Genomic DNA, 19,497 nt, shown 5'->3' with positions numbered 1-19,497 from the left:
GTAAAAAAAAAAACTTTGTAAAGACATCAGGACAAAACAGCAAGCAGACGATATATAGAATATATATAACTTAATAAATCCTCCTTAGCAGAACCAGTTCAAGTCAAGATTTTTTTAATTTTGAGTTCAGATTCTGACAGTCGTGTACTTTTTTTTTTTTATCATAACAGGAAGTAAATACAGAATAATTCAAGTTCCTGTTCATGCTGCTCAGAGTATAAAACACTTGAAAATATATTAACTTCTTATAAAATATTATATCTCATGGAGTTGTTAAGTGTTCAATGACAAATACAGCACATAGTGTTTGTACCATTATTAAAATAGAGGAAAAAGAAAACATTAGCCACATTAGCTGTTTGGCACCAAACAGACATTTTCCAGTACCTCAAACGGTATTCCAAACTTTACTTTACTTTACTTTTTCTATCTAAGCTTTCTATGTAACATTCACACACGTTTAGACTCCAATGACTGCATCTGAGAGCAACTTCGGAGTCTTGTCCAAGGATATTTAGGATGCAGACTGGAGCAGACAAGGATCAAACCACCAACCTTCCCATTAGTAGGGAACCTGCTGTACCCCCACAACAACAACTGCCCCAATCAGTAAAATCAGTGTGGTTGCTACAATCACTGTAATCACTATGGCTGCTATCTGTGGAACACGCCACTTTTCTCTCTTCATGTTCCCTCCAACATCCCTGTTTTCTCTCTCAGTGTTTCCTCCACCCGAGGTATCTTTAGTAGTCTGTTCCACCCTGACACTGATGGAGCTCCACTTGTCTCTCGTTCTCCTCGTTCCAACCAAACACTCATATCTGCCCGCATCATTGAAGGTGACTTCCTTTAGAATCACTGAAACGTCTCCATTCTTCATCTCCGGGTCTCTCAGCTTCACCCGGCCTTTGTAAGACGGATGCTGATAGTTTTCATAGGAGCGCTGCTCTCTGTAGTAAAACACGTAGTCTGTCAGCTCAGGTCTGCTCCACTCCAGCAGCTCGATGGGAGCATCTGCAAAACCCCAACACTCGAGAGTGACGTCCTCTCCCTGCTTCACTGTGATCACCTCATCTGGATCTAAACCACAACAGAAGAACAGTTATTAGTGCTTCAACTCAAAGAAAACTACAGTGAAAAAAACCCAAAAGGTCACGTTGAAGCAAAGTGTTTCATATGTGATGAGTGGACACAGACACATCAAAAAGTCAGGTGAGATTGGAAACACGCAGATCTGCTGAAAGTAATTTAAACTAAGGTCAAACTTCCAAAAGAGGCTTTTGTGCCAGCACAGAATTTACTATGAAAACACTGCTGTCTGCAGCACATCTTACGTACATTTGTGGGAGTTTTGCTTTCAGGGAGCAAAATTTGGGAGAAGATTATTAATATGAACAATGCACATATCATTTTGCCAGGAATTTACAGCAAACCAACTTTAAGTTAGTTAGAATGAGAGGAGATGTTTTTATGAGAAATGATATTCTTCCTTTAAGGGTCGCTGCACTCACATTGCTTTTGATTTTAAGACTGATCAAATGCAACAACAACAACAACAAACTTTATTTATAGAGCACATTTAAAAACCAGCAGTATACCAAAGTGCTTAACATAAGAGACAGAGAAGTAACACGAGTATTATAAGGCCTTAGCAAAGTATCAAATATACTCACAGGTCAATGCCACTAATACACAGGGGTAATATAAAATGCATATCAAATAAAAACATAGTAAAAGCACAAGCCATAAAAATATGTATAAGAAAAAATAGAGTAAGTCTAAAAGTCAGGTGCGAGCATTAACAAGCAGGAAAGGCAAGATTAAACAAATAGGTTTTTAACCGTGATTTAAAAGATTGGATAGAATCGGACGCCCGGATCACAATCGGAAGGTTATTCCACAACTCTGGTGCAGCCAGGGCAAACGCCCAGTCACCTCTAGATTTCAGCCGAGATCTAGGCTGCACCAAGAGTAGCTAAGTAGATGATCTTAATGCTCTGGCAGGAACATACGATTTAAGGAGTTCCTTAAGGTAGCTCGGTGCTGTGTTGTTGGTAATTTTGAACGTAAGCAGCAGTATTTTAAATTGGATACGGTATTTTATGGGTAGCCAATGCAGATCAGCTAAAACAGGAGTGATAGAGGCAAACTTCCTGGTTCTGGTCAGAATGCGTGCTGCAGCATTTTGGACTGTCTGCAGTCTATGAAGGAGGGCAGAATGAAGACCAAAATAAAGTGAGTTGCAGTAATCCAGCCTCGAGGTCACAAAGGCGTGGATGAGCTTTTCCAGGTCCTTATGCGGAACATACTGCCTTAGAGATGAGACGGAGTTGGTAGAAACTAGATCTAACTACAGCAGACACTTGTTTATCGAGTTTGAACGAGCTGTCAAACAACACGCCCAGATTGCTAACAGTGTCCTTGAAATGCAAGTCCTTGAAATTCTGGGACAGATCATGACGTTTCCCTTACAAACCTTCAACCCTTTTCCATCGCCAGACCAACACTGCTTCATCCTCTAAAATCAAGCGTTTTAAACAAGTTCCTGTTAACTGTATAAATATGTGCATAACAAATCTGAACGTCTGAACGGATGGAAGTTTTTTTTCTTTTTACAAAAATATCATCGCCACAGTACATCCTGTTAATGGAGGGCCAAGAGTGACCAAATGAATTAATTAAATACATCATTAAATAATGAATTAAATGTGTCAATAATTATTTAAAATTGGAATTAATTAATTGAATTACACATTTAATTAATTATTTATTTATTTCACATTTGAATTAATTAGTGACATACATTATTAATTATTATTATTAATTATTAATTATGTGTATTTAATTAATTCATTTTGGCAGTCCTGTATGGGAAGCACTTTGTGCCATCAGAAACTGAATTTGAATAAGTTAAATTTGAATTTGAATTGCACGGATTGAATGTGAATTGTACCTTGAATAAATGGTTTTTATAAACGAATTTGAAGTTCAATATATTGGTTTGAAAATGATCATCAGTAAATTCAAATTTTAACTTTATATTTTGAAAATGAATTAATTTGCTTTGAAACTGTATTTTATCCTTTAAAAATGTAGCTCTCGAATAATTTCAGTTTCACTTATCATCATTCAATTTCAGTTCCAAAATACCGTTTTTTGGGACTTACATCTGGTTCCGGTTCCAGAGTAATGAGCGCAGATTAATAGAACTACGTTTTACTAGCGGACTGAAAGTGTTACTGACGGGACTCTATGCATCTTGAGCTGAAATAAGACTTCAGAAGTCTTTCGTCATGTCGAATGACCAGCGGATAAACTCTCAGGTTGGTAATAAATATATTACATGTATAAAAACAAGCGTCATGTTAACAATTGATAGCCGTACAGAAACTTTTATGCTTATTGTAGCTGTTAGCTAAAAACGCTAATTTAGCCTAGTTTGCCCTGGATTCAGCTTTCACAAACAAATATGATCGACTGTTTCTAGTAGAATTCCAAAGTTGTCATCTTGTACCCTGTCAGAGCCCTGTATGCTTGCAGAGACCCCTACAGTAGGGAAACGATGCAAAATGGTGTCCAAACCTTTGTATTTTAGCTTTATTTATGTCTTACACAGCATCCCAACTCTTTAGCTAACTTAATAACTTTAGCTAAAGTGAATAGTTAGTCTAATTCGACATGCGACATGAGTGTTTGTGTTTGTCATTGCAAAAGAACTGTCTGAATGGTTGACTGAAGTTAACTTGGATAAATTATAGTTAAGGAGTATCACAGATAACGCCCATGTGAGCTGTGTGACTGTTCACCACTACACTGAAATAAGTAGGCTATTACTGAAATACACCTGCTATATCATAAACTATGATATAAATCTGGAGGTGCAAGTGTTTAACCATGTTGATCATATTCTAATATTCCAGCTGAAGCCGAGACTCACATAACCAAAAGTGAAAATACGGTACAGTATATGCAAATATGTGATCTGTGTGATTACGTCACACATGTAAACAGTCGGCTCTTAGTGCTACTAAGAATCTGAGGTATACATCATCTGCAGCAGTCTTAGAAAGGTAAGTGTCACAAAATTATAAATAAATAAATAAAGTTATTTGCCCTCACAAGATGGACTCACATATATGTTTTTCCAATCGCCTACAAGAGTGTGGACAGACTGAAGAGAGTCATTTCAATCATCAGTACAAAACGAAACTCCAAACACACATCAGAGGATGACTAAGGCCACAAAAACTGAACCCTGAACAGTTGATTGAACAGTTACATTAATGCCACTGTTTTGCACATACCTACCTCTGTATATTTTATATTTTATATATCTTATTTTATTGTTTACTCTATTTCATTTGTAAAACATGTATATACACACTCACACACACACACACACACACACACACACGTAGAAAAACATATTTAGTACACACATTCAGTAATGTATATACCTTTATATATGGTACATATATTTATTACTTTTTAGATTAACCATTTTTATATTTTGCTTGTTGCACGTTATTGTATTTTGCACAACTCTGTTGCTTGTGAAGCTTGCACACAAGAATTTCACTCGCATGTACTGTACCAGTGTACCTGCACATGTGATGTGACAATAAAGGTGATTTGATTTGATTTGATTTGAAAACACCACGATTCTGGGAATTCCAGCACAGAGAGCAGACCTCTGACAGGTGGGTCGCTATTTGAATTCATGTCCATTTATCGTGTCTGACGATGATCACGAACGAATATTTTCGTAAACTTTGAGACTGTTTTCGAAATGCTGGGAGGTCTGTTACCTACAGCTAAAATATCTGCGTCCACACGTGAAGCACTAAGGGGAACAGAAGTCGAAAGGAGACCGCATCCTTCAACTTCAAGCCACTGCTGACGCAAATAAATAAATAAGAAAAGAAACAAAATACAAAACACACACGCATAAATTAGACAGTTCCTATTGGTTTACCTTTTGAAAGTGAAGTCCAGATCACCGAAAAGCAAAGGAAAACAGATATGAGCAACATTTCTGTAGAAGATCACAATCACTTAACTAGTTGTGGGGGATCGATCCGTATCCGTACCGCTTGTACTGATTTTAATCATTACGAGTGTAATGAGATCAATACTTAAGTTCCCGTTTTCTCCCTTCTGTGCACTGATGCGATGTCATCTAAGAGGAGATCCGGCTGTAAGAGCCGCTGCTTTTACAAGACACACCTCAGAGCAGCCGCAGTTTGTTTTTGTTTTGGTGTTGTACTGTCACGTGACTCGCGCCGGTCAAACGAGGAAGGAGACGTGCACGTACTGTCCTCACAAGTGACTGCTGACTTTTCTTGATTTTACTGAAGATCTTTATAAATCTCTTTCCTTTTTAAGGCTTTTTTCTTTGTAAAAAGACGAACGTTTCGAAAGGAACATGCGCGCAGGGAAAGTTTTAGCGTGTGCATGAGCGGTTTCCTTTCTTACTTCTACCGAAGCACTTGTTCACAACATTCCCGGAGGAGTTAGGCCAAAGATAGGTTCATGGGGGGCCCTCTCCCTCGCTCCCGATGCTGCACATCCAAGACAACAAGGATCGTTTGTGGTAGAAGTCATACTCTGGTCAGATTTCAAACCCAAAACAGTTTGATCGTTTTTAGCATGATTTTACTTCTGATATTTATTAACTACGAACGTATTAATCCCCTTATTTATGCAACTCAATCAGATTGAACACTCCCTCTGGCGCCCCCCCAACACACACACACACACAAAACATATAAAGGATTATACATGTAGCCCTGGCTATATAAAAAGGTCAGTTATTTAAATAGTTCATTGGTGTTCATGGTTAATTGCAAATGTTTAATGTGTTCAAGAATGTATATAATTGCCTGTAAGGTATGTGATGTGTGTCAGTTAAATGCACAACCTTTTTATTTGTATTTTGAGGTTTATGTCATTATTTTTGATATGGTATTGATATGTACTACAGCTCCAGTGAACCCTGAAGTAGTCTCAGGTAGAGGGGGTGGGAGCAAGTGGGGAGCCGTGTGCACTCTGCAGGAAGCGAGAGAGACGAGAGCTGAACAGTGTCGAGTGAACGCAGAGTTCATAGAAGGCCGACGGACGTATTTTCGGGTTGACGGATAGTTGACTGGAGTGAAAAGCTGTTGTACCCAACTGTGAGTAGGAGGAGACGGACGTCTTGCTGGCGTGTCAGAGAGGTCCCTTCTGCTGGTGTGCTGAAGTTATATGTTCACGTGGGAGCACGTGGAGAGGACGACTGTGAGTGTTGCTGCCGCGGCCTGCTGGTAGCCTTGACCCAGTTTCCCCTGCTATCCCCTTGAACTGCCTGGAGGTGTGAGTACTGTTTGCACGTGCTTTTTATTTTACTGCTTGGCAACAAGTGAAGCGACCATATTGTTTTAGGTCCCAACGTACCCGAGCCACGACTCAGGCCTGCAACGAGGGGTTTGCTAGCAGAAAGACTGTAGCCAGGGCCGTTGCTAGCCATTTGGGTGCCCTAAGCACAAATGCTTTATGGTGCCCCCCCCCCGCCACTTAAAAAAAAAAAAAAAAAAAAATTAATACTTTTGAATTTCTCAGTGGAATTTGTTTAATTAAATAACAACAAACATGACAGTTAAACCAATAAATAAGGTTAAAGGAGGTTAAAAATACTGTTACAAATAAATACTCAGGCCCCTTTGGAAAATTAAAATCAGAGCTGACATTAAAAGGACCTCTCCGCACAATTTCAACACGATCAGCATCTACAATGTGAGCTGGCCAAAGAGCAGGATCGGTTGAAGGGGGCACACATGTCTCCACAGTGTCACTTTCTGATAGTCTCTCAGTGACAGGACTCTCAGTGGTACTTGTGTATGGAACTGTACCTGAACTGGTGGTTGATGGTTCTTGTTCTTCTTGGCTAGGGATTGTTGCAGGGTCTACAATGGCTGGTGGTTGATGTCCAGGGATGGCACTACTACTGGATGGTTCATCCTGTCCTTGAGATCCTCCTTGAACATATTTAAGCATTGACCCTGCATACAAGAGAAAATATTCAGGGATTTTACAGAAATACAATTTTGAATCTACAGTAGGTAGGCCTACGAAAAATTGCATTATAAGACTAATAAATTAAGTAAGTCACTGGTACATTTAAAAATTACTAACTATATTTTACATGTATAGATTTTCATAATGGCAAATGGCAATATAAACATGCTGTACATAATTTGATATAAATGCTAAGTAGGAAATCTATATTACTGAAGATATAGGTTTCATATTACACTGTAATATGAAACCTATATCTTATTTATGCCGCATAAATAAGATATGCGTCTTTATAGATATCCTGAAATGCAGCAACATACAAAGTAATCTTGTCTAATCTGATAATAATACTTGACTGCATCACTGACCTATCCCAAAGTTAAGGTTAATCAGTAGCATGCATGACGTTAGCCAGCTAGCAACCTGAGGAGGGAAATGCTAGTCTCACGATTGCTAACGTTATCTGAAAACCGTCAATTGAGTGACCATGATGAGTTGCTTTTAGTAGTCCATTCTATATTCATATCCACAACGTAAACAAACTACCCAACATCAATCATTTGCAACATTTGTTAACACAGTATGAACACTGCTAACAGGAGCTATCACAGAGTTGACGGACATGAGCGTGCAAGCAAGGGCTACAATAATGAACTTTTTTATTGTTATTATTTAAACATTGCCTTACTGGCAAGCGGCGCCTGAGTTTCATCACGCTTCTCTTCTTCTTTCTTTTCTCCGCTCCCGACTCCTGTTGCCGTTTCGAGGCCATGTTCAAACAGGTGTTTACCAATACCGAATTGAGGCATTATAGAACAGACCACTGGGAGTGGGGGGCACCAGGAGGAGACTGGAGACAGGGCACAAAGCAGATTCACCCCTTTTCTCGGGAAAATTGTTTTATGTTGCTTTTGTATTGTTTAACCATATTAATGCATATGATATTTATAGTATTAATATGGTTTACTTTTTTTTTTTTTTTACGACCCTGATTTTTTTGGTGCCCTACCGGCCATTTGGTGCCCTACGCAGTGTGCGTTATGTGCGTTTGCGGAGCTACGGCGCTGACTGTAGCACTTGAGGTCTGTGTGTGTCGGTGAGAGTGTGTGTGGGCCCACAATATTAGTTGATTATTTTGTTTCTGTTGAAGTAGATAACTTAAATTCTTTAACAAACTTTATTGATTTTACTTATTTTCTTTTGTCGTTAAATAATCATTTACTAAAGTGGAGTTAACGTTATAATTGACCTGTTTGTGTGTGATTTATTTCTATACAGTGTAGTTTTATTGCATATTTTATACCATAAGCATTAAAAAGGGAGTATCAATAAGAAAGTAACAAAAGGAACCCAGGGCCCCTCTCAACAGAAGTGGGACGGGTGTTACATACATTAACATAAAACTGTTGTCGGAACCATACTGAATTTCACCAGAGAAACACACGCACATATGAAGACAGAGAGAGTAGGCATTGTATGCAAACGGCTACCAAACAGCCATCATAATTCGTCATACAATGAGAACAGGACAAATCAACAACTGACAATGACTAATTAATATTAAAATCTGTAACATAATGTATGGTTTGGAGTTTAGTCTGTTACTGTTACTATTTTTACCATTTCTTCTTGGAGCAACTGTAATCCACATTATTTCCTTAGGGATTAATAAAGTATTCTGATTCTGATTGTTTCAGGATGACCTGCCATTATCCAATCACACATCTGCTTACCTGTATCTTTTGCTCGTTTCTCCTCCTCTTCTTTTCTATTTTTTCTAAACTGAGCACCTGATGGCTTTGAACTTTTCTTGTCCATCTTCCATTGGTTTTAATTTTGCACTCCAGTATGAACACAAATCCCCCAACCCGAGGATCACCACAACATAACCTAATAGACCTACACCTTAGTTCACAGATTCACTTTGTCTAAGGTGTATTTCTGGGATTTCACACAACCCAGGATTCAAATCATGAATCCATAATGGGCTTGGATTTACATCATTATGAATGAAATGTGCTCTATTTGGAAGCAGCCGGCCCCCCTCCCCTTTCGATGGGTTGTGTGTGAGACTTTAAATCATCAAAGTGTAAATTATAAGTTTTAAATTGTTATTGATCCCTTTACCCCGAGTCCTAAAGTGTATATTTATTTTCTTACTCTTCTTATATTTATTGTTTGTTTACTTAACTGGAGCCTCGTCGTCTCGTCTCTCTATATACTGGACTGTCTCTAGCGGAGATGACAATAAAGTTTACTTTGACTTCAGCAGCAGGCGCAGCAGGCGCACCTCGCAAACGGAGGGCGCTTTTACTCCCAGCAAATGGGCGATAGAAAACCGATCGGTGCCTATGACATTCCCAATATGCTCTGGCTGATGTCGGTGGCAGCATGAGTACGAGCAATTTTTTATTTTTACTTTTTTTGCCGATGCCCGTGATGCCGCCCCCCACCACGATGCCGCCCCGGGCAACCGCCTGTGTCGCCCGTATCAAAAACCGCTACTGCTTCTGTGTTAACTGTGAAGTGGATATTGTATGATTGTTGTATTTAAACAATAAACAAGTAGATGTGCTCCTAATTAAATCATTATATTATACTCCAAAATAAGCTGACAGAGTTCCTCTGACAGCTGAAGACAGAAGGCGAGACTGAACAGGAGGCTCCAAAATCATGTAATGTACCACTGACAGAGGACAAAACAGTGGTTAGAAAAGGCCATCTTAAAGGGACAGCACAGAGGCTGATCATCAAAAAGATGGTTTCTCATCTCATCAGTGTTGCTCATGAGGGGTAAAGGTGCAGTAGATCTATCTTCGGTTACAACAAAGTATGACTGAGATGAGGTGTGGAGAATCAAAACTGACACTGCAGAGCGACTGACCAACATTTCAGAGGAACAATAAGATACACGAGGATGCAGCGACTCACAGAAACATTGAAGCCAAACAATTTAAGTCAGTTTAATTTATATATCACAAAACCACAACAACAGGGGCCTCAAGGAACTTTATATTGTAAGGTAAAGACTCTACAGTAATAGCAATGATCCACATCTGTAGGTCTTTCTGCTTCACCTCATGGAATTGAATAGAATAGCCTTTTGAAAATACAAATAAATCAGCAGGAAAAAAAAAAGCAAATCACACACACATAAAAACTGAGTGACTCAACTTCTTGCAGTTAGCCACTTCCTCTTTGTTTACCTTTTGATAGTAAAGTCATTGCAAAGCAAATATATGACATAACCAAGCAGATATGATCAAGTTTCCTGTAAATGTCCCTGCTGGAAGCTGAGGTGTGTTTGAGGCAGGAGCATTCACAGCTCTGTTATAAAGTTTTCACAGAATCCCACGTCCACTAAAGCCATTTCCTTCCTTTTCTTCTACTCAGGAATTATTAAATTATTTGCTATCTTTTTTTTTTATCCAGGTGAAAGTCTCACTGAGGCTAAGACAGACCATCATGGCAGCAAACGTTACAACACATAAAATATTCCATACAAACAAGTGAGTACAAAGAAACAAAGGTTATATTGGTTGCTTTACACATATAAAACACACAGACGAGAGGAAACAACCCAGGGTTTAGCAGGCTGGATGCAACAGTCAGTGTTGAACAGTTACTGTCCTTTCAGCAGCTGCAAACTGATCTGGAGCATAAATGAGATTCAGAGTAACAATTTAGAGAAATCAGACCAGTTTATTAATCCCAGAGGAAAGTATGTGAGCACAGTTGCTCCATTAAATAAGAACAGTAACAAACAAGCTAAAGTGTCATATTCAATAATATAAAAAATCGCGAAATAGCTCTTATATATAAATGTCCCAATATATATCACACAAAACTGAAGTATACATACACTTTAAATGGAGCTGTCCCTGTTACTCACAGTTGTTTTCTCTGGAGAGGATATGGAGACATTAAAGGTGTACAACTACTGCAGTGTGAACTTGTGCTTTTAAATGGAGGGATTGAAAAAGAAGGAATCAGAAGAGCCGCATGTCTCCTCCTCTGTTCACATCTCTGCTGGGAGGATCTAGGACATCAGGACAGGGTATTACTTGAGTTAGACACATGCAATTGATGCATTTCAGTGAATAAAATTCACAACTAAAGAAATAGTGACCAAGAAAGAAACATCTGTATATTAAAACCTGGTTTTGCTTTGCTTCAATATTTTGTTTCAGTGGATCTTCTGCATGTGTATTAATGCTTTGGAGATGAAACAACAATGATGCGGGCAAAGAGTGGAGCAGGACTGTGGTTATCTTTCATGAATGCTGCGGAAACAAGTCGACTCCTAAAAATGAACTGTGTCCACGTGTCTCTGTTTCCAGTCTGACCCAGTTGTTCATTAACATGAACTCATGTTTACCGCTTCTTTGTTACTGAAATTATTATTTTTACAATGAAAATACAGAAATAAAATACACAATATGCCACAATAGATCATCTGCCTCCATCTCACCCCGTCTCTAGCATCCTACTCCATCGTGCCAACCCTGCTGATTTGTCTATTTTTGTTGCTGAAAGGAAATCCAGATACATCTGAGTTTTAAACTGCTAGTGGGATGAAAAATGAAAATACATTTCAGTAGACAGAGAATTCTAAATATAAATTATGAGTACTGAAATAAAGTACATTCACACATGATGAAGTGCACATATGAACAGTTTGAAGTAAATGGTAAATGGCGTGTATTTGTATAGCGCTTTACTAGTCCCTAAGGACCCCAAAGCGCTTTACACAACCATTCACACACACATTCACACCCTGGTGTGAGGCAAGCTACATTGTAGCCACAGCCACCCTGGGGCGCACTGACAGAGGCGAGGCTGCCGGACACTGGCGCCACCGGGCACCTCTGGCCACCACCAGTAGGCAATGGGTGAAGTGTCTTGCCCATGGGATGATAAAAATGTCCAAGCCAGGGCTTGAAACAGCAACCTTCCGATTACAAGGCGACCTCCCAACTCTTGAGCCACAATCGCCTGCGAGTAAAGTGATATTCATTTTCTTCCAGTTGTCCAGTTCAAGTTAGGTGCTGGAAACTATACTATCACAGCTCCTCAAAAACTGGGGCAATGGTACCCGTTGTGGTTAAAAGGGGAGCAGCTGAAAGTAACTGTGACAGGAGAAGGTTACTGGTCTTGGTTTGTGTCGCTAGGCAGTAAGATTAGAGAAAAAAAAAACTTCCATAGACACTGTTGGATCAATGCAGAATAAAGAAACAGTTCTGATTTCACTTTGTGTGCGTGAGGAGGAAAATAGTGGTGCAGTCTTTTCGGGGCAATGAACTGCAGGTGTGCTTGATGTTGATACAGAACCGTGGAGGAGTAAAGGTGGAAGGGCCAAAAAAACAAGCTAGAATGGGATGATAAAAATGATTTTTCGTCACAGTGAAGGAAAATCCCAAAACCGTCTGTCAGACAGTTTCAGAGAGTCTTCAGGAGGCACTTGTAGACTCTGCCCTGAAGCAGCAAACACACAGGAGAAAAACACAGTGGGCAGATCTTGGTTTCACTTTCACTTTGAAGGGTCAGCAAACAAAAGGTGAATTAAGCTCAAATATAAATGTGCCAGCTTTGACTACTGTTGTAAATGTTTCTGTGAATAACTTATCAATTTATCTTGGTTTCACTTTCACTTTGAAAGGTCAGCAAACAAAAGGTGAATTAAGCTCAAATATAAATGTGCCAGCTTTGACTACTGTTGTGGAACACCCAGCTGGTTCCAAAGGTTCCTTAATGCTTAGTACCCACTTTTCTTTGGTGTGACAGGAATGATTCATTTTACCAACATGAGCCAATCACAACTGTTAACAACAGACAAGTGAAACTGTATAAACACCCGTCCTCTGTCCATTTTAAAGGACAGCACAGAGGCCCTGAGCACCAGCTCTATAGAACCAAACGTGACCCTGCAGGCTGTGTAAAGATGTCACAGAGACTATTCACTGCTTCACTGCTATTCCTCTTATCTACTGCCGGACCCTCTTATCTAAATTTAACACATTGTATTCTAATAATTATTTTCTTGTACTCACACTATCCAACACATAAGATTCAAGTTAAGACAGTGTACAACCAAGTGGCTGGGAGATGGATCCCCAAAAATCCATTGGGGACTAATGTTGTGAAATCCTTGCTTCTTTAGTGAATCTTACAAGTGGAATCAATTTGAAAACACAATCACTGCTTTATGAAACATTTAAATTTCACTGTGAAAACTTTACATTGAATAACAAACACAACCATCCTGATCTTCACTCAGTGCAGTCACATTGCTCTGTGTGGGTGATTCTGGGCTTCCACTGACACCTGGTGGATACACAAAGTGTACAAAACAACTCCCGCTTTTCTCAGAAACAGCTTGAATTCCTGTAAAATCCCAGAGAGATGTCACACGCCTAATGTTTTGCACTTTTTATATCATATCATGTTTACCACTGTGAGCAGCTTTGTCTTTGTGTGTTTCTTACTATAGAGCATTACATAAGTGTGATCTCACTTTTTCTTAAACACTACTTTCCTTTTAACCACCTACTTCCCGCTTGTGTGTGTGTTTTCAGCAGCAAGCAGTGCATCAGTGGTAGATGGATAATTAATTTACTAAAAGGAGACAATAGTTAGCTGATACCATTTTTTTTATTCTCGACAGCACACATCCAATAATATCATTATAGTCTCATTTTAGCCACACAGACAAAACCTGATTTAGTGACAGCCCTAAATCACAGATACTCAGTGCTCATGATTGTTTTAGTTTGCTTCAGCACTTTAACTTTTCCTCAGGTGAGACATTTAAATTTACATGTAAACAGTGGCTGACACATTTAGACGATGGGTGCTTGGGCTATCAAACTCACCAAAGAGAAAGAAAGAAGGTAAATCCTGGACAGGTTTCCAGTCAACCTCGCAGATCCACACAACCTACACCTGCATCACCTGCATGTGAGGTTGCCAGAGTTCCCAGAGGGAACCCATGCAGGCACAGAGAGGATATGCAAACTGCACATGCAAAGGCCTCAGCTAGTGGGTTCAAACCCAGGATTTTCTTTCTGTTTGACAACAGAACTAACCACTCCACCACCAAGCCACCTTAGACATCCTTTAAACTTTTCTACTGGCAGATTTCCAAAATCTTCCCAAAGTTTTACTTAAGTGGCGTTTGGGATTATTGAAAAATGGGGCTGTGACAGTGTGCTGGTTGTAAGTAGCGAATATGAGCCTGTCCAGAATGATGCACTAACCAACAACACTAATCCAACTTTAATTTGGCGTGTGCAGTATTTCTGGATTCTTTTCTTTTCTTTTTCTTTTAGTCCAAGACGAGAAAGAAGTGGAGGTTGGAGAGGATGCAACTCTTGATTGTCAGGGTCCCCATCAAGGCAACATCTTGCGGGTAGCATGGACCAAGAGTGACCTGAAAGCAGACGATTATGTCTGTTTCTTCCGGGAAGATCGTCTTTACAGAACATACCAGCATAAATTATTCAAAGGTCGAGTGGAGCTGGAAGACCCAAACATGAAAAGTTGAAAAATGTCCATCATTCTTCACAATGTCACCGTTAATGACACTGGAACATATGAGTGCCACATCTCATATGAAACAGATCACAGCCAGAGATCTGAGATGAAGCGGGAAACCAAGCTGAAAGTTACACCTGCAGGTGAGTTGAAGCCTCGAGTGTGTCCTCTTTATCAGTTTGTCCCTCGATGAGCAAGACTAGCAGGTTAAATCAAGGGTAAGAATTCACTCTTCCTGCTTTCATCCATTTTATTAGTGATGTCCTGGCTTCAGGTATATATTGTTATGATTATACATTTATTGAACTGGTTTATTAGTAAAATATCAACTTCCATAAATGCCAAGATACATGCATCTATCCACTTTCCTCCTGTTCTGCTACTACTGTGTGAATCACAGCTAAGCAGACAGACAGCTCTTTGACCAGTGACAGGTGTGTTGTCTACTTTATTAAGACGGCCCTTCAAAATGCAAGCAGAGTAAAACTAACAGACATCATCAAACATATACCTCAGTCTCAGGGTCGACGCACTTATGGTATCAATTTCAATATCCTACGTCACTTTATTCTCAAGTTATCCCATTGAGAGGATTTTTTTTAAAATTTGACCTCTGACCTTGAGGTTGATATCCCTGAGATTTATACTTGTCTGAGACTCTTTTTTGCAGCTACACCTATGGTATTGATTTTTAATTCCTCTCAAGTGATCACATTCAGAAACTTGGGAGTCCACGAAAATCCCCCATGAACATTTTACAGCTGAAGTGTAAAAATGAAACAAGGTGCAATGAGATCTGAAGTTACATAGTAGCCTGTTTCTTAAAATTAACTTCCATAAAAACCACAATTGTACCTAAAGTACCAAAAAATAATAATTGAAAACATGTCAAAAGCTCAAAATACTCACAGGCAGTGTTTTCCACAAAGTCATAAATAAGGATGGAGTTGGGTTCATTCATGACTCTTCAACCATCACAAGCGCACATGTGAGAAATATTTCCTGCTTCTGACTCTGCCTAGCCCCGACTGGTTATCGCAATGCAACCTATGAACAGACAAAGCAATAGCACCACCTGCTGGTGAGATTTAACCCAGCCCACTTCCACTTATCAAATTCAAGGTCAAGGTTGAGCTTGAGTTTATCCCAGGTGCCAGAAGGCTACAGACAGGTAAAAATGGTCTGTATTTGTATAGCGCTTTTACTAGTCCCTAAGGACCCCAAAGCGCTTTACACATTCAGTCATCCAGCCATTCACAAGCTACATTGTAGCCACAGCTGCCCTGGGGCGCACTGACAGAGGCGAGACTGCCGGACACTGGCGCCACCGGGTCCTCTGACCAGCACCAGTAGGCAATGGGTGAAGTGTCTTGCCCAAAGACACAACGACCGAGACTGTCCAAGCCGGGCTCGAACCGGCAACCTTCTGATTACAATACAAACTCACAACTCTTGAGCCACAATCCCCTTGGTGGCAAGACAGGGAGAGGGGACAGAGAGAGAAAGAGAAAAAGAGGCTCTAAGACACCGATATGGGATGGTGATCTGAATGAGATCAGAGAGATATGGAGGAGAGAGATGATGAATAGCCTTAAATGTGTACACAAGTATTTTGAAATTGATACGATATTTGACCAGGAGCCAATGAAGCTGCTGCAGGACAGGGGTGATGTGGTGGATAGAAGGGGTCCTGGTGATAATACGGGCAGCAGAGTTCTGGACGCGTTGGAGCTTGTGGATGGATTTTTGAGTAAGACCAAAAAGAATGAATGACAGTAATCGATCCGGGACGTAACGAGGCTATGAACAAGAATGGCAGTGGCATGTGGGGTGAGAAAAGGACGGAGACAATTAACGTTATGCAATTGAAAATATGCAGACCGAGTGACATTATTAATGTGTAAATTGAAAGATAGAGTACTGTCGAGGATGACACCCAAACTTTTCACAGAGGAAGAAACGAAGACCGGCGAGTTATTGATAGTAATAGAGAAACTGTTGGTTCTGGATAATGTTGATTTAGTGCCTAGAGAAGCTCGGATTTGTTACTGTTGAGTTTGAGAAAATTGGAAGAGAACCATGAATCTAGTTCGGCTAAGCAGAGGGTGAGGGAGGATGAGGAAGAGCAGAATCAGGTTTAGTGGACAGATAAAGCTGATTGTCATCGGCAATAGTGAAACTGGATATTGTATTTACAGAAAATGTGTCCAAGTGGAATAAGGTAGATAATGAAAAGAAGGGGCCCAGGACAGATCCCTGGGGCACGCCAGTGGTCAGAGGAAAGGACTGAGAAGTAAAGGATTTGAGTTGAATAAACTGAGTGTGATCAGACAGGTATGATTTAAACCAGGCCAGTGGAGTATGGGAGAGACCGATGGAGGCCGATAGAGAGAGAAATAATGTCGAAAGCAGCACTCAGATGGAGGAGAATAAGAATGGAAAGTAAACCGGAGTCAGCTGCCATAAGAAGATCATTGGTTATTTTTATAAGTGCTGTTTCTGTGCTGTGGGAGGGGCTAAACCAGACTGGAACTGTTCATACAGATTATTATTAGTTAAATGTGAGTGAAGTTGTGTGGAAACTATCTTCTCAAGAATTTTTGAAAGATTGGATTGGAAGATTAGATTGGAAATAGGCCGAAAAATTCTCAGAATTATTGGGATCTAGACCAGTTTTCACAGGGACAGTTGCGAGTTCTACCCTTCACCTGATTTCTTACTTCCTTCTACCAGAGATGAGACACGAGGAGAGAGGAATAAAAATGAGGCAAATCTCATTTTAAAGTGATGTCATTGAAATGATGTTTGACTCAACTCCATCATAAATGTTTTGTTAAAGCTCGACCACAGCTGGATATTCATGATCTCAGCTATAACAATGTTCACAACATTTTTTTTAAAATTTTGATTTAATTAAAGTCACAGCAGTGATGTTGGAGCTCGTTTTCACTTCTAGCCTCATACCTACAGTTTTTTTTCTCCTTTGACACTTAAGGTCAAAGGTCACATGAAAACCATGTGTATGGGGCAAACTGATGCTCTACTACTGCCATCTACTCGCTGTTATCATTTCTGTGAGTGATCCCTTTATATACAGTACATACACCAGCTGGCCATTTTATTAGGTACACCATGCTAATGCTGGGTTTGACCCCCCTTTTCTCTTCAGAACAGGATTAACGTTCAGAGTTAAATTCATGCTATAAAAGAAATTTAAGATTAAACCCTGAAAAGAGTAGTTGTGAGTAGTTGTGACTGACAGGTGCCTACACCATAACTCATTCAAAGAACATTGTAAATCATTAGAAACTGAAATCTATACATGTGTTTTTGTTTGCTGCAACTTGATGCTCAGTTTTTAGTGCAAACTACAAACAGAGTACAAGTGCAGTGTGATAGAATAAATTTTATGTCCTCTGTTTGTACAACAAATATTCTGATAGAAGCATAGATCAAACACTGCAGTAATTAAAACCCGACAAGAGCAAAGGCCTCTGGATAGAGTCTTTGCAGTTTGCTGATGGTGTCAGTGAAGTCTTTCATGGCTGTTTCAGCATTTTCATCTGGTGCTACATAAACTACAGAAGATGGGTCGCACTTGATAATCAAAAACACAAGTATGTATCTACATCAGAGCAGTAAAAGTGTGCACACTGTCAGACATGTGCACCAGGATTTAATGTAGAAGCACAAACCACCTCTCTGCCACATTGTTTGTGAACTGGACATGTGTCTGCTTAATAAACTGGCAAATTACAGCAGGATATTCCTATCCTCGGTCAGAAGGCACAGGTGACTTATATGATGGAAGAGAGGGTCCACAGCGATGATCATTTAGGTTCCTTTAATTCAAACATCTTCAGAAGTGAATTTGTGGGAGTATACATAAGTATGTGTGTGGTTCTGTAAAGTAACAGAAATTACAATTAGCAAACAAAGTCAACCAAACTGGTCTAAATAATACAGAAAGGGTTGAACAGAAATCTAATTCGAAAATGACTAAACACCACCCCCTGGTGGACACAAATGGGCTGCTGCACAGGGATCGACTCCATCTTTACTTTGGGCAGCTCAGTTCACAAGTGTGGCGCCATTTGGTCAAATCAGCGTGATTATACAGTGTCTCGTGGCTACACAAACCGCCGGAAAACTCTATAAAAGCATCACACAATGTACATGGGCAAGTATATGATAAGTTACAACCATAGAACAAACAAATACAAGGCACTTACTTATCATTCACGCACACGCACGACACATGTTCAGTACAACAGCCCAGCTCCACCAGCGCTATCACGGTGAACCAGCGCAAACACAAACAAAGGATGGGAGGAATGTACCATCTTAGCAGTGGTTAGAGGGGGTGCGTGGACCAGTCTATATACACAAATCACAGGGGTTTTATACAGTTTGGGAGATCATTACTTAACCACACATCCATGAAAAACATGTAATGAGCAGCAGTGGACAACCTTGAGAGGGTTACAAACAGAACATCAAATCTCAAACAGTACACTTCATTTTGAAGATCTACAATCTACAGAGTGTCATAATGTGGAGTGTAGCTTGACAAAGACCCATATTACAAAAACTGAAGTATACATACACTTTAAATGGAGCTGTCCCTCTTACTCACAGTTGTTTTCTCTGTAGAGGATGTCCAGATTTTAAAGGTGTACAACTACTGCAGTGTGAACTTGTGCTTTTAAATGGAGGGATTGAAAAAGAAGGAATCAGAAGAGCCGCATGTCTCCTCCTCTGCGCACATCTCTGCTGGGAGGATCTAGGACAGGGGTCGGCAACCCGCGGCTCCGGAGCCGCATGCTGCTCTTTAGTCTTTATTTTGCGGCTCCGGGTGGTTTGGGAAAATAAATTAGAAGTATTTAGCTGAAGTGTATTTTATTTGTGTTT

General features: G+C 39.9%; 1 protein-coding gene and 1 long non-coding RNA gene across 2 annotated transcripts; both read right to left on the bottom strand.

Moving 5' to 3' along the window:
• Positions 1-97: 97 nt before the first annotated feature.
• On the bottom strand, positions 98-5,264 carry LOC120436440 (myelin-oligodendrocyte glycoprotein-like). Its single transcript, XM_039607456.1, has 2 exons — positions 4,976-5,264; positions 98-1,080 (listed from the first exon to the last, which is right to left on the bottom strand). The coding sequence occupies exons 1-2, from the start codon at positions 5,031-5,033 to the stop codon at positions 563-565; spliced, it is 576 nt and encodes a 191-aa protein (XP_039463390.1). The 5' UTR covers positions 5,034-5,264; the 3' UTR covers positions 98-562.
• A 5,294-nt stretch (positions 5,265-10,558) lies between these two features.
• Positions 10,559-18,893, bottom strand: LOC120436474. The gene is made up of 3 exons (XR_005610471.1): positions 18,819-18,893; positions 10,946-11,092; positions 10,559-10,705 (listed from the first exon to the last, which is right to left on the bottom strand). It is a non-coding gene; the product is annotated as an uncharacterized LOC120436474 (long non-coding RNA).
• Between the last annotated feature and the right edge of the window lie 604 nt (positions 18,894-19,497).

This window comes from Oreochromis aureus, linkage group 3 (assembly GCF_013358895.1).
Source record: "Oreochromis aureus strain Israel breed Guangdong linkage group 3, ZZ_aureus, whole genome shotgun sequence".
NCBI lineage: Eukaryota > Metazoa > Chordata > Actinopteri > Cichliformes > Cichlidae > Oreochromis > Oreochromis aureus.
Note: the sequence above shows the minus strand (reverse complement) of the source record. Positions and strands in the feature narration are given on the sequence as shown.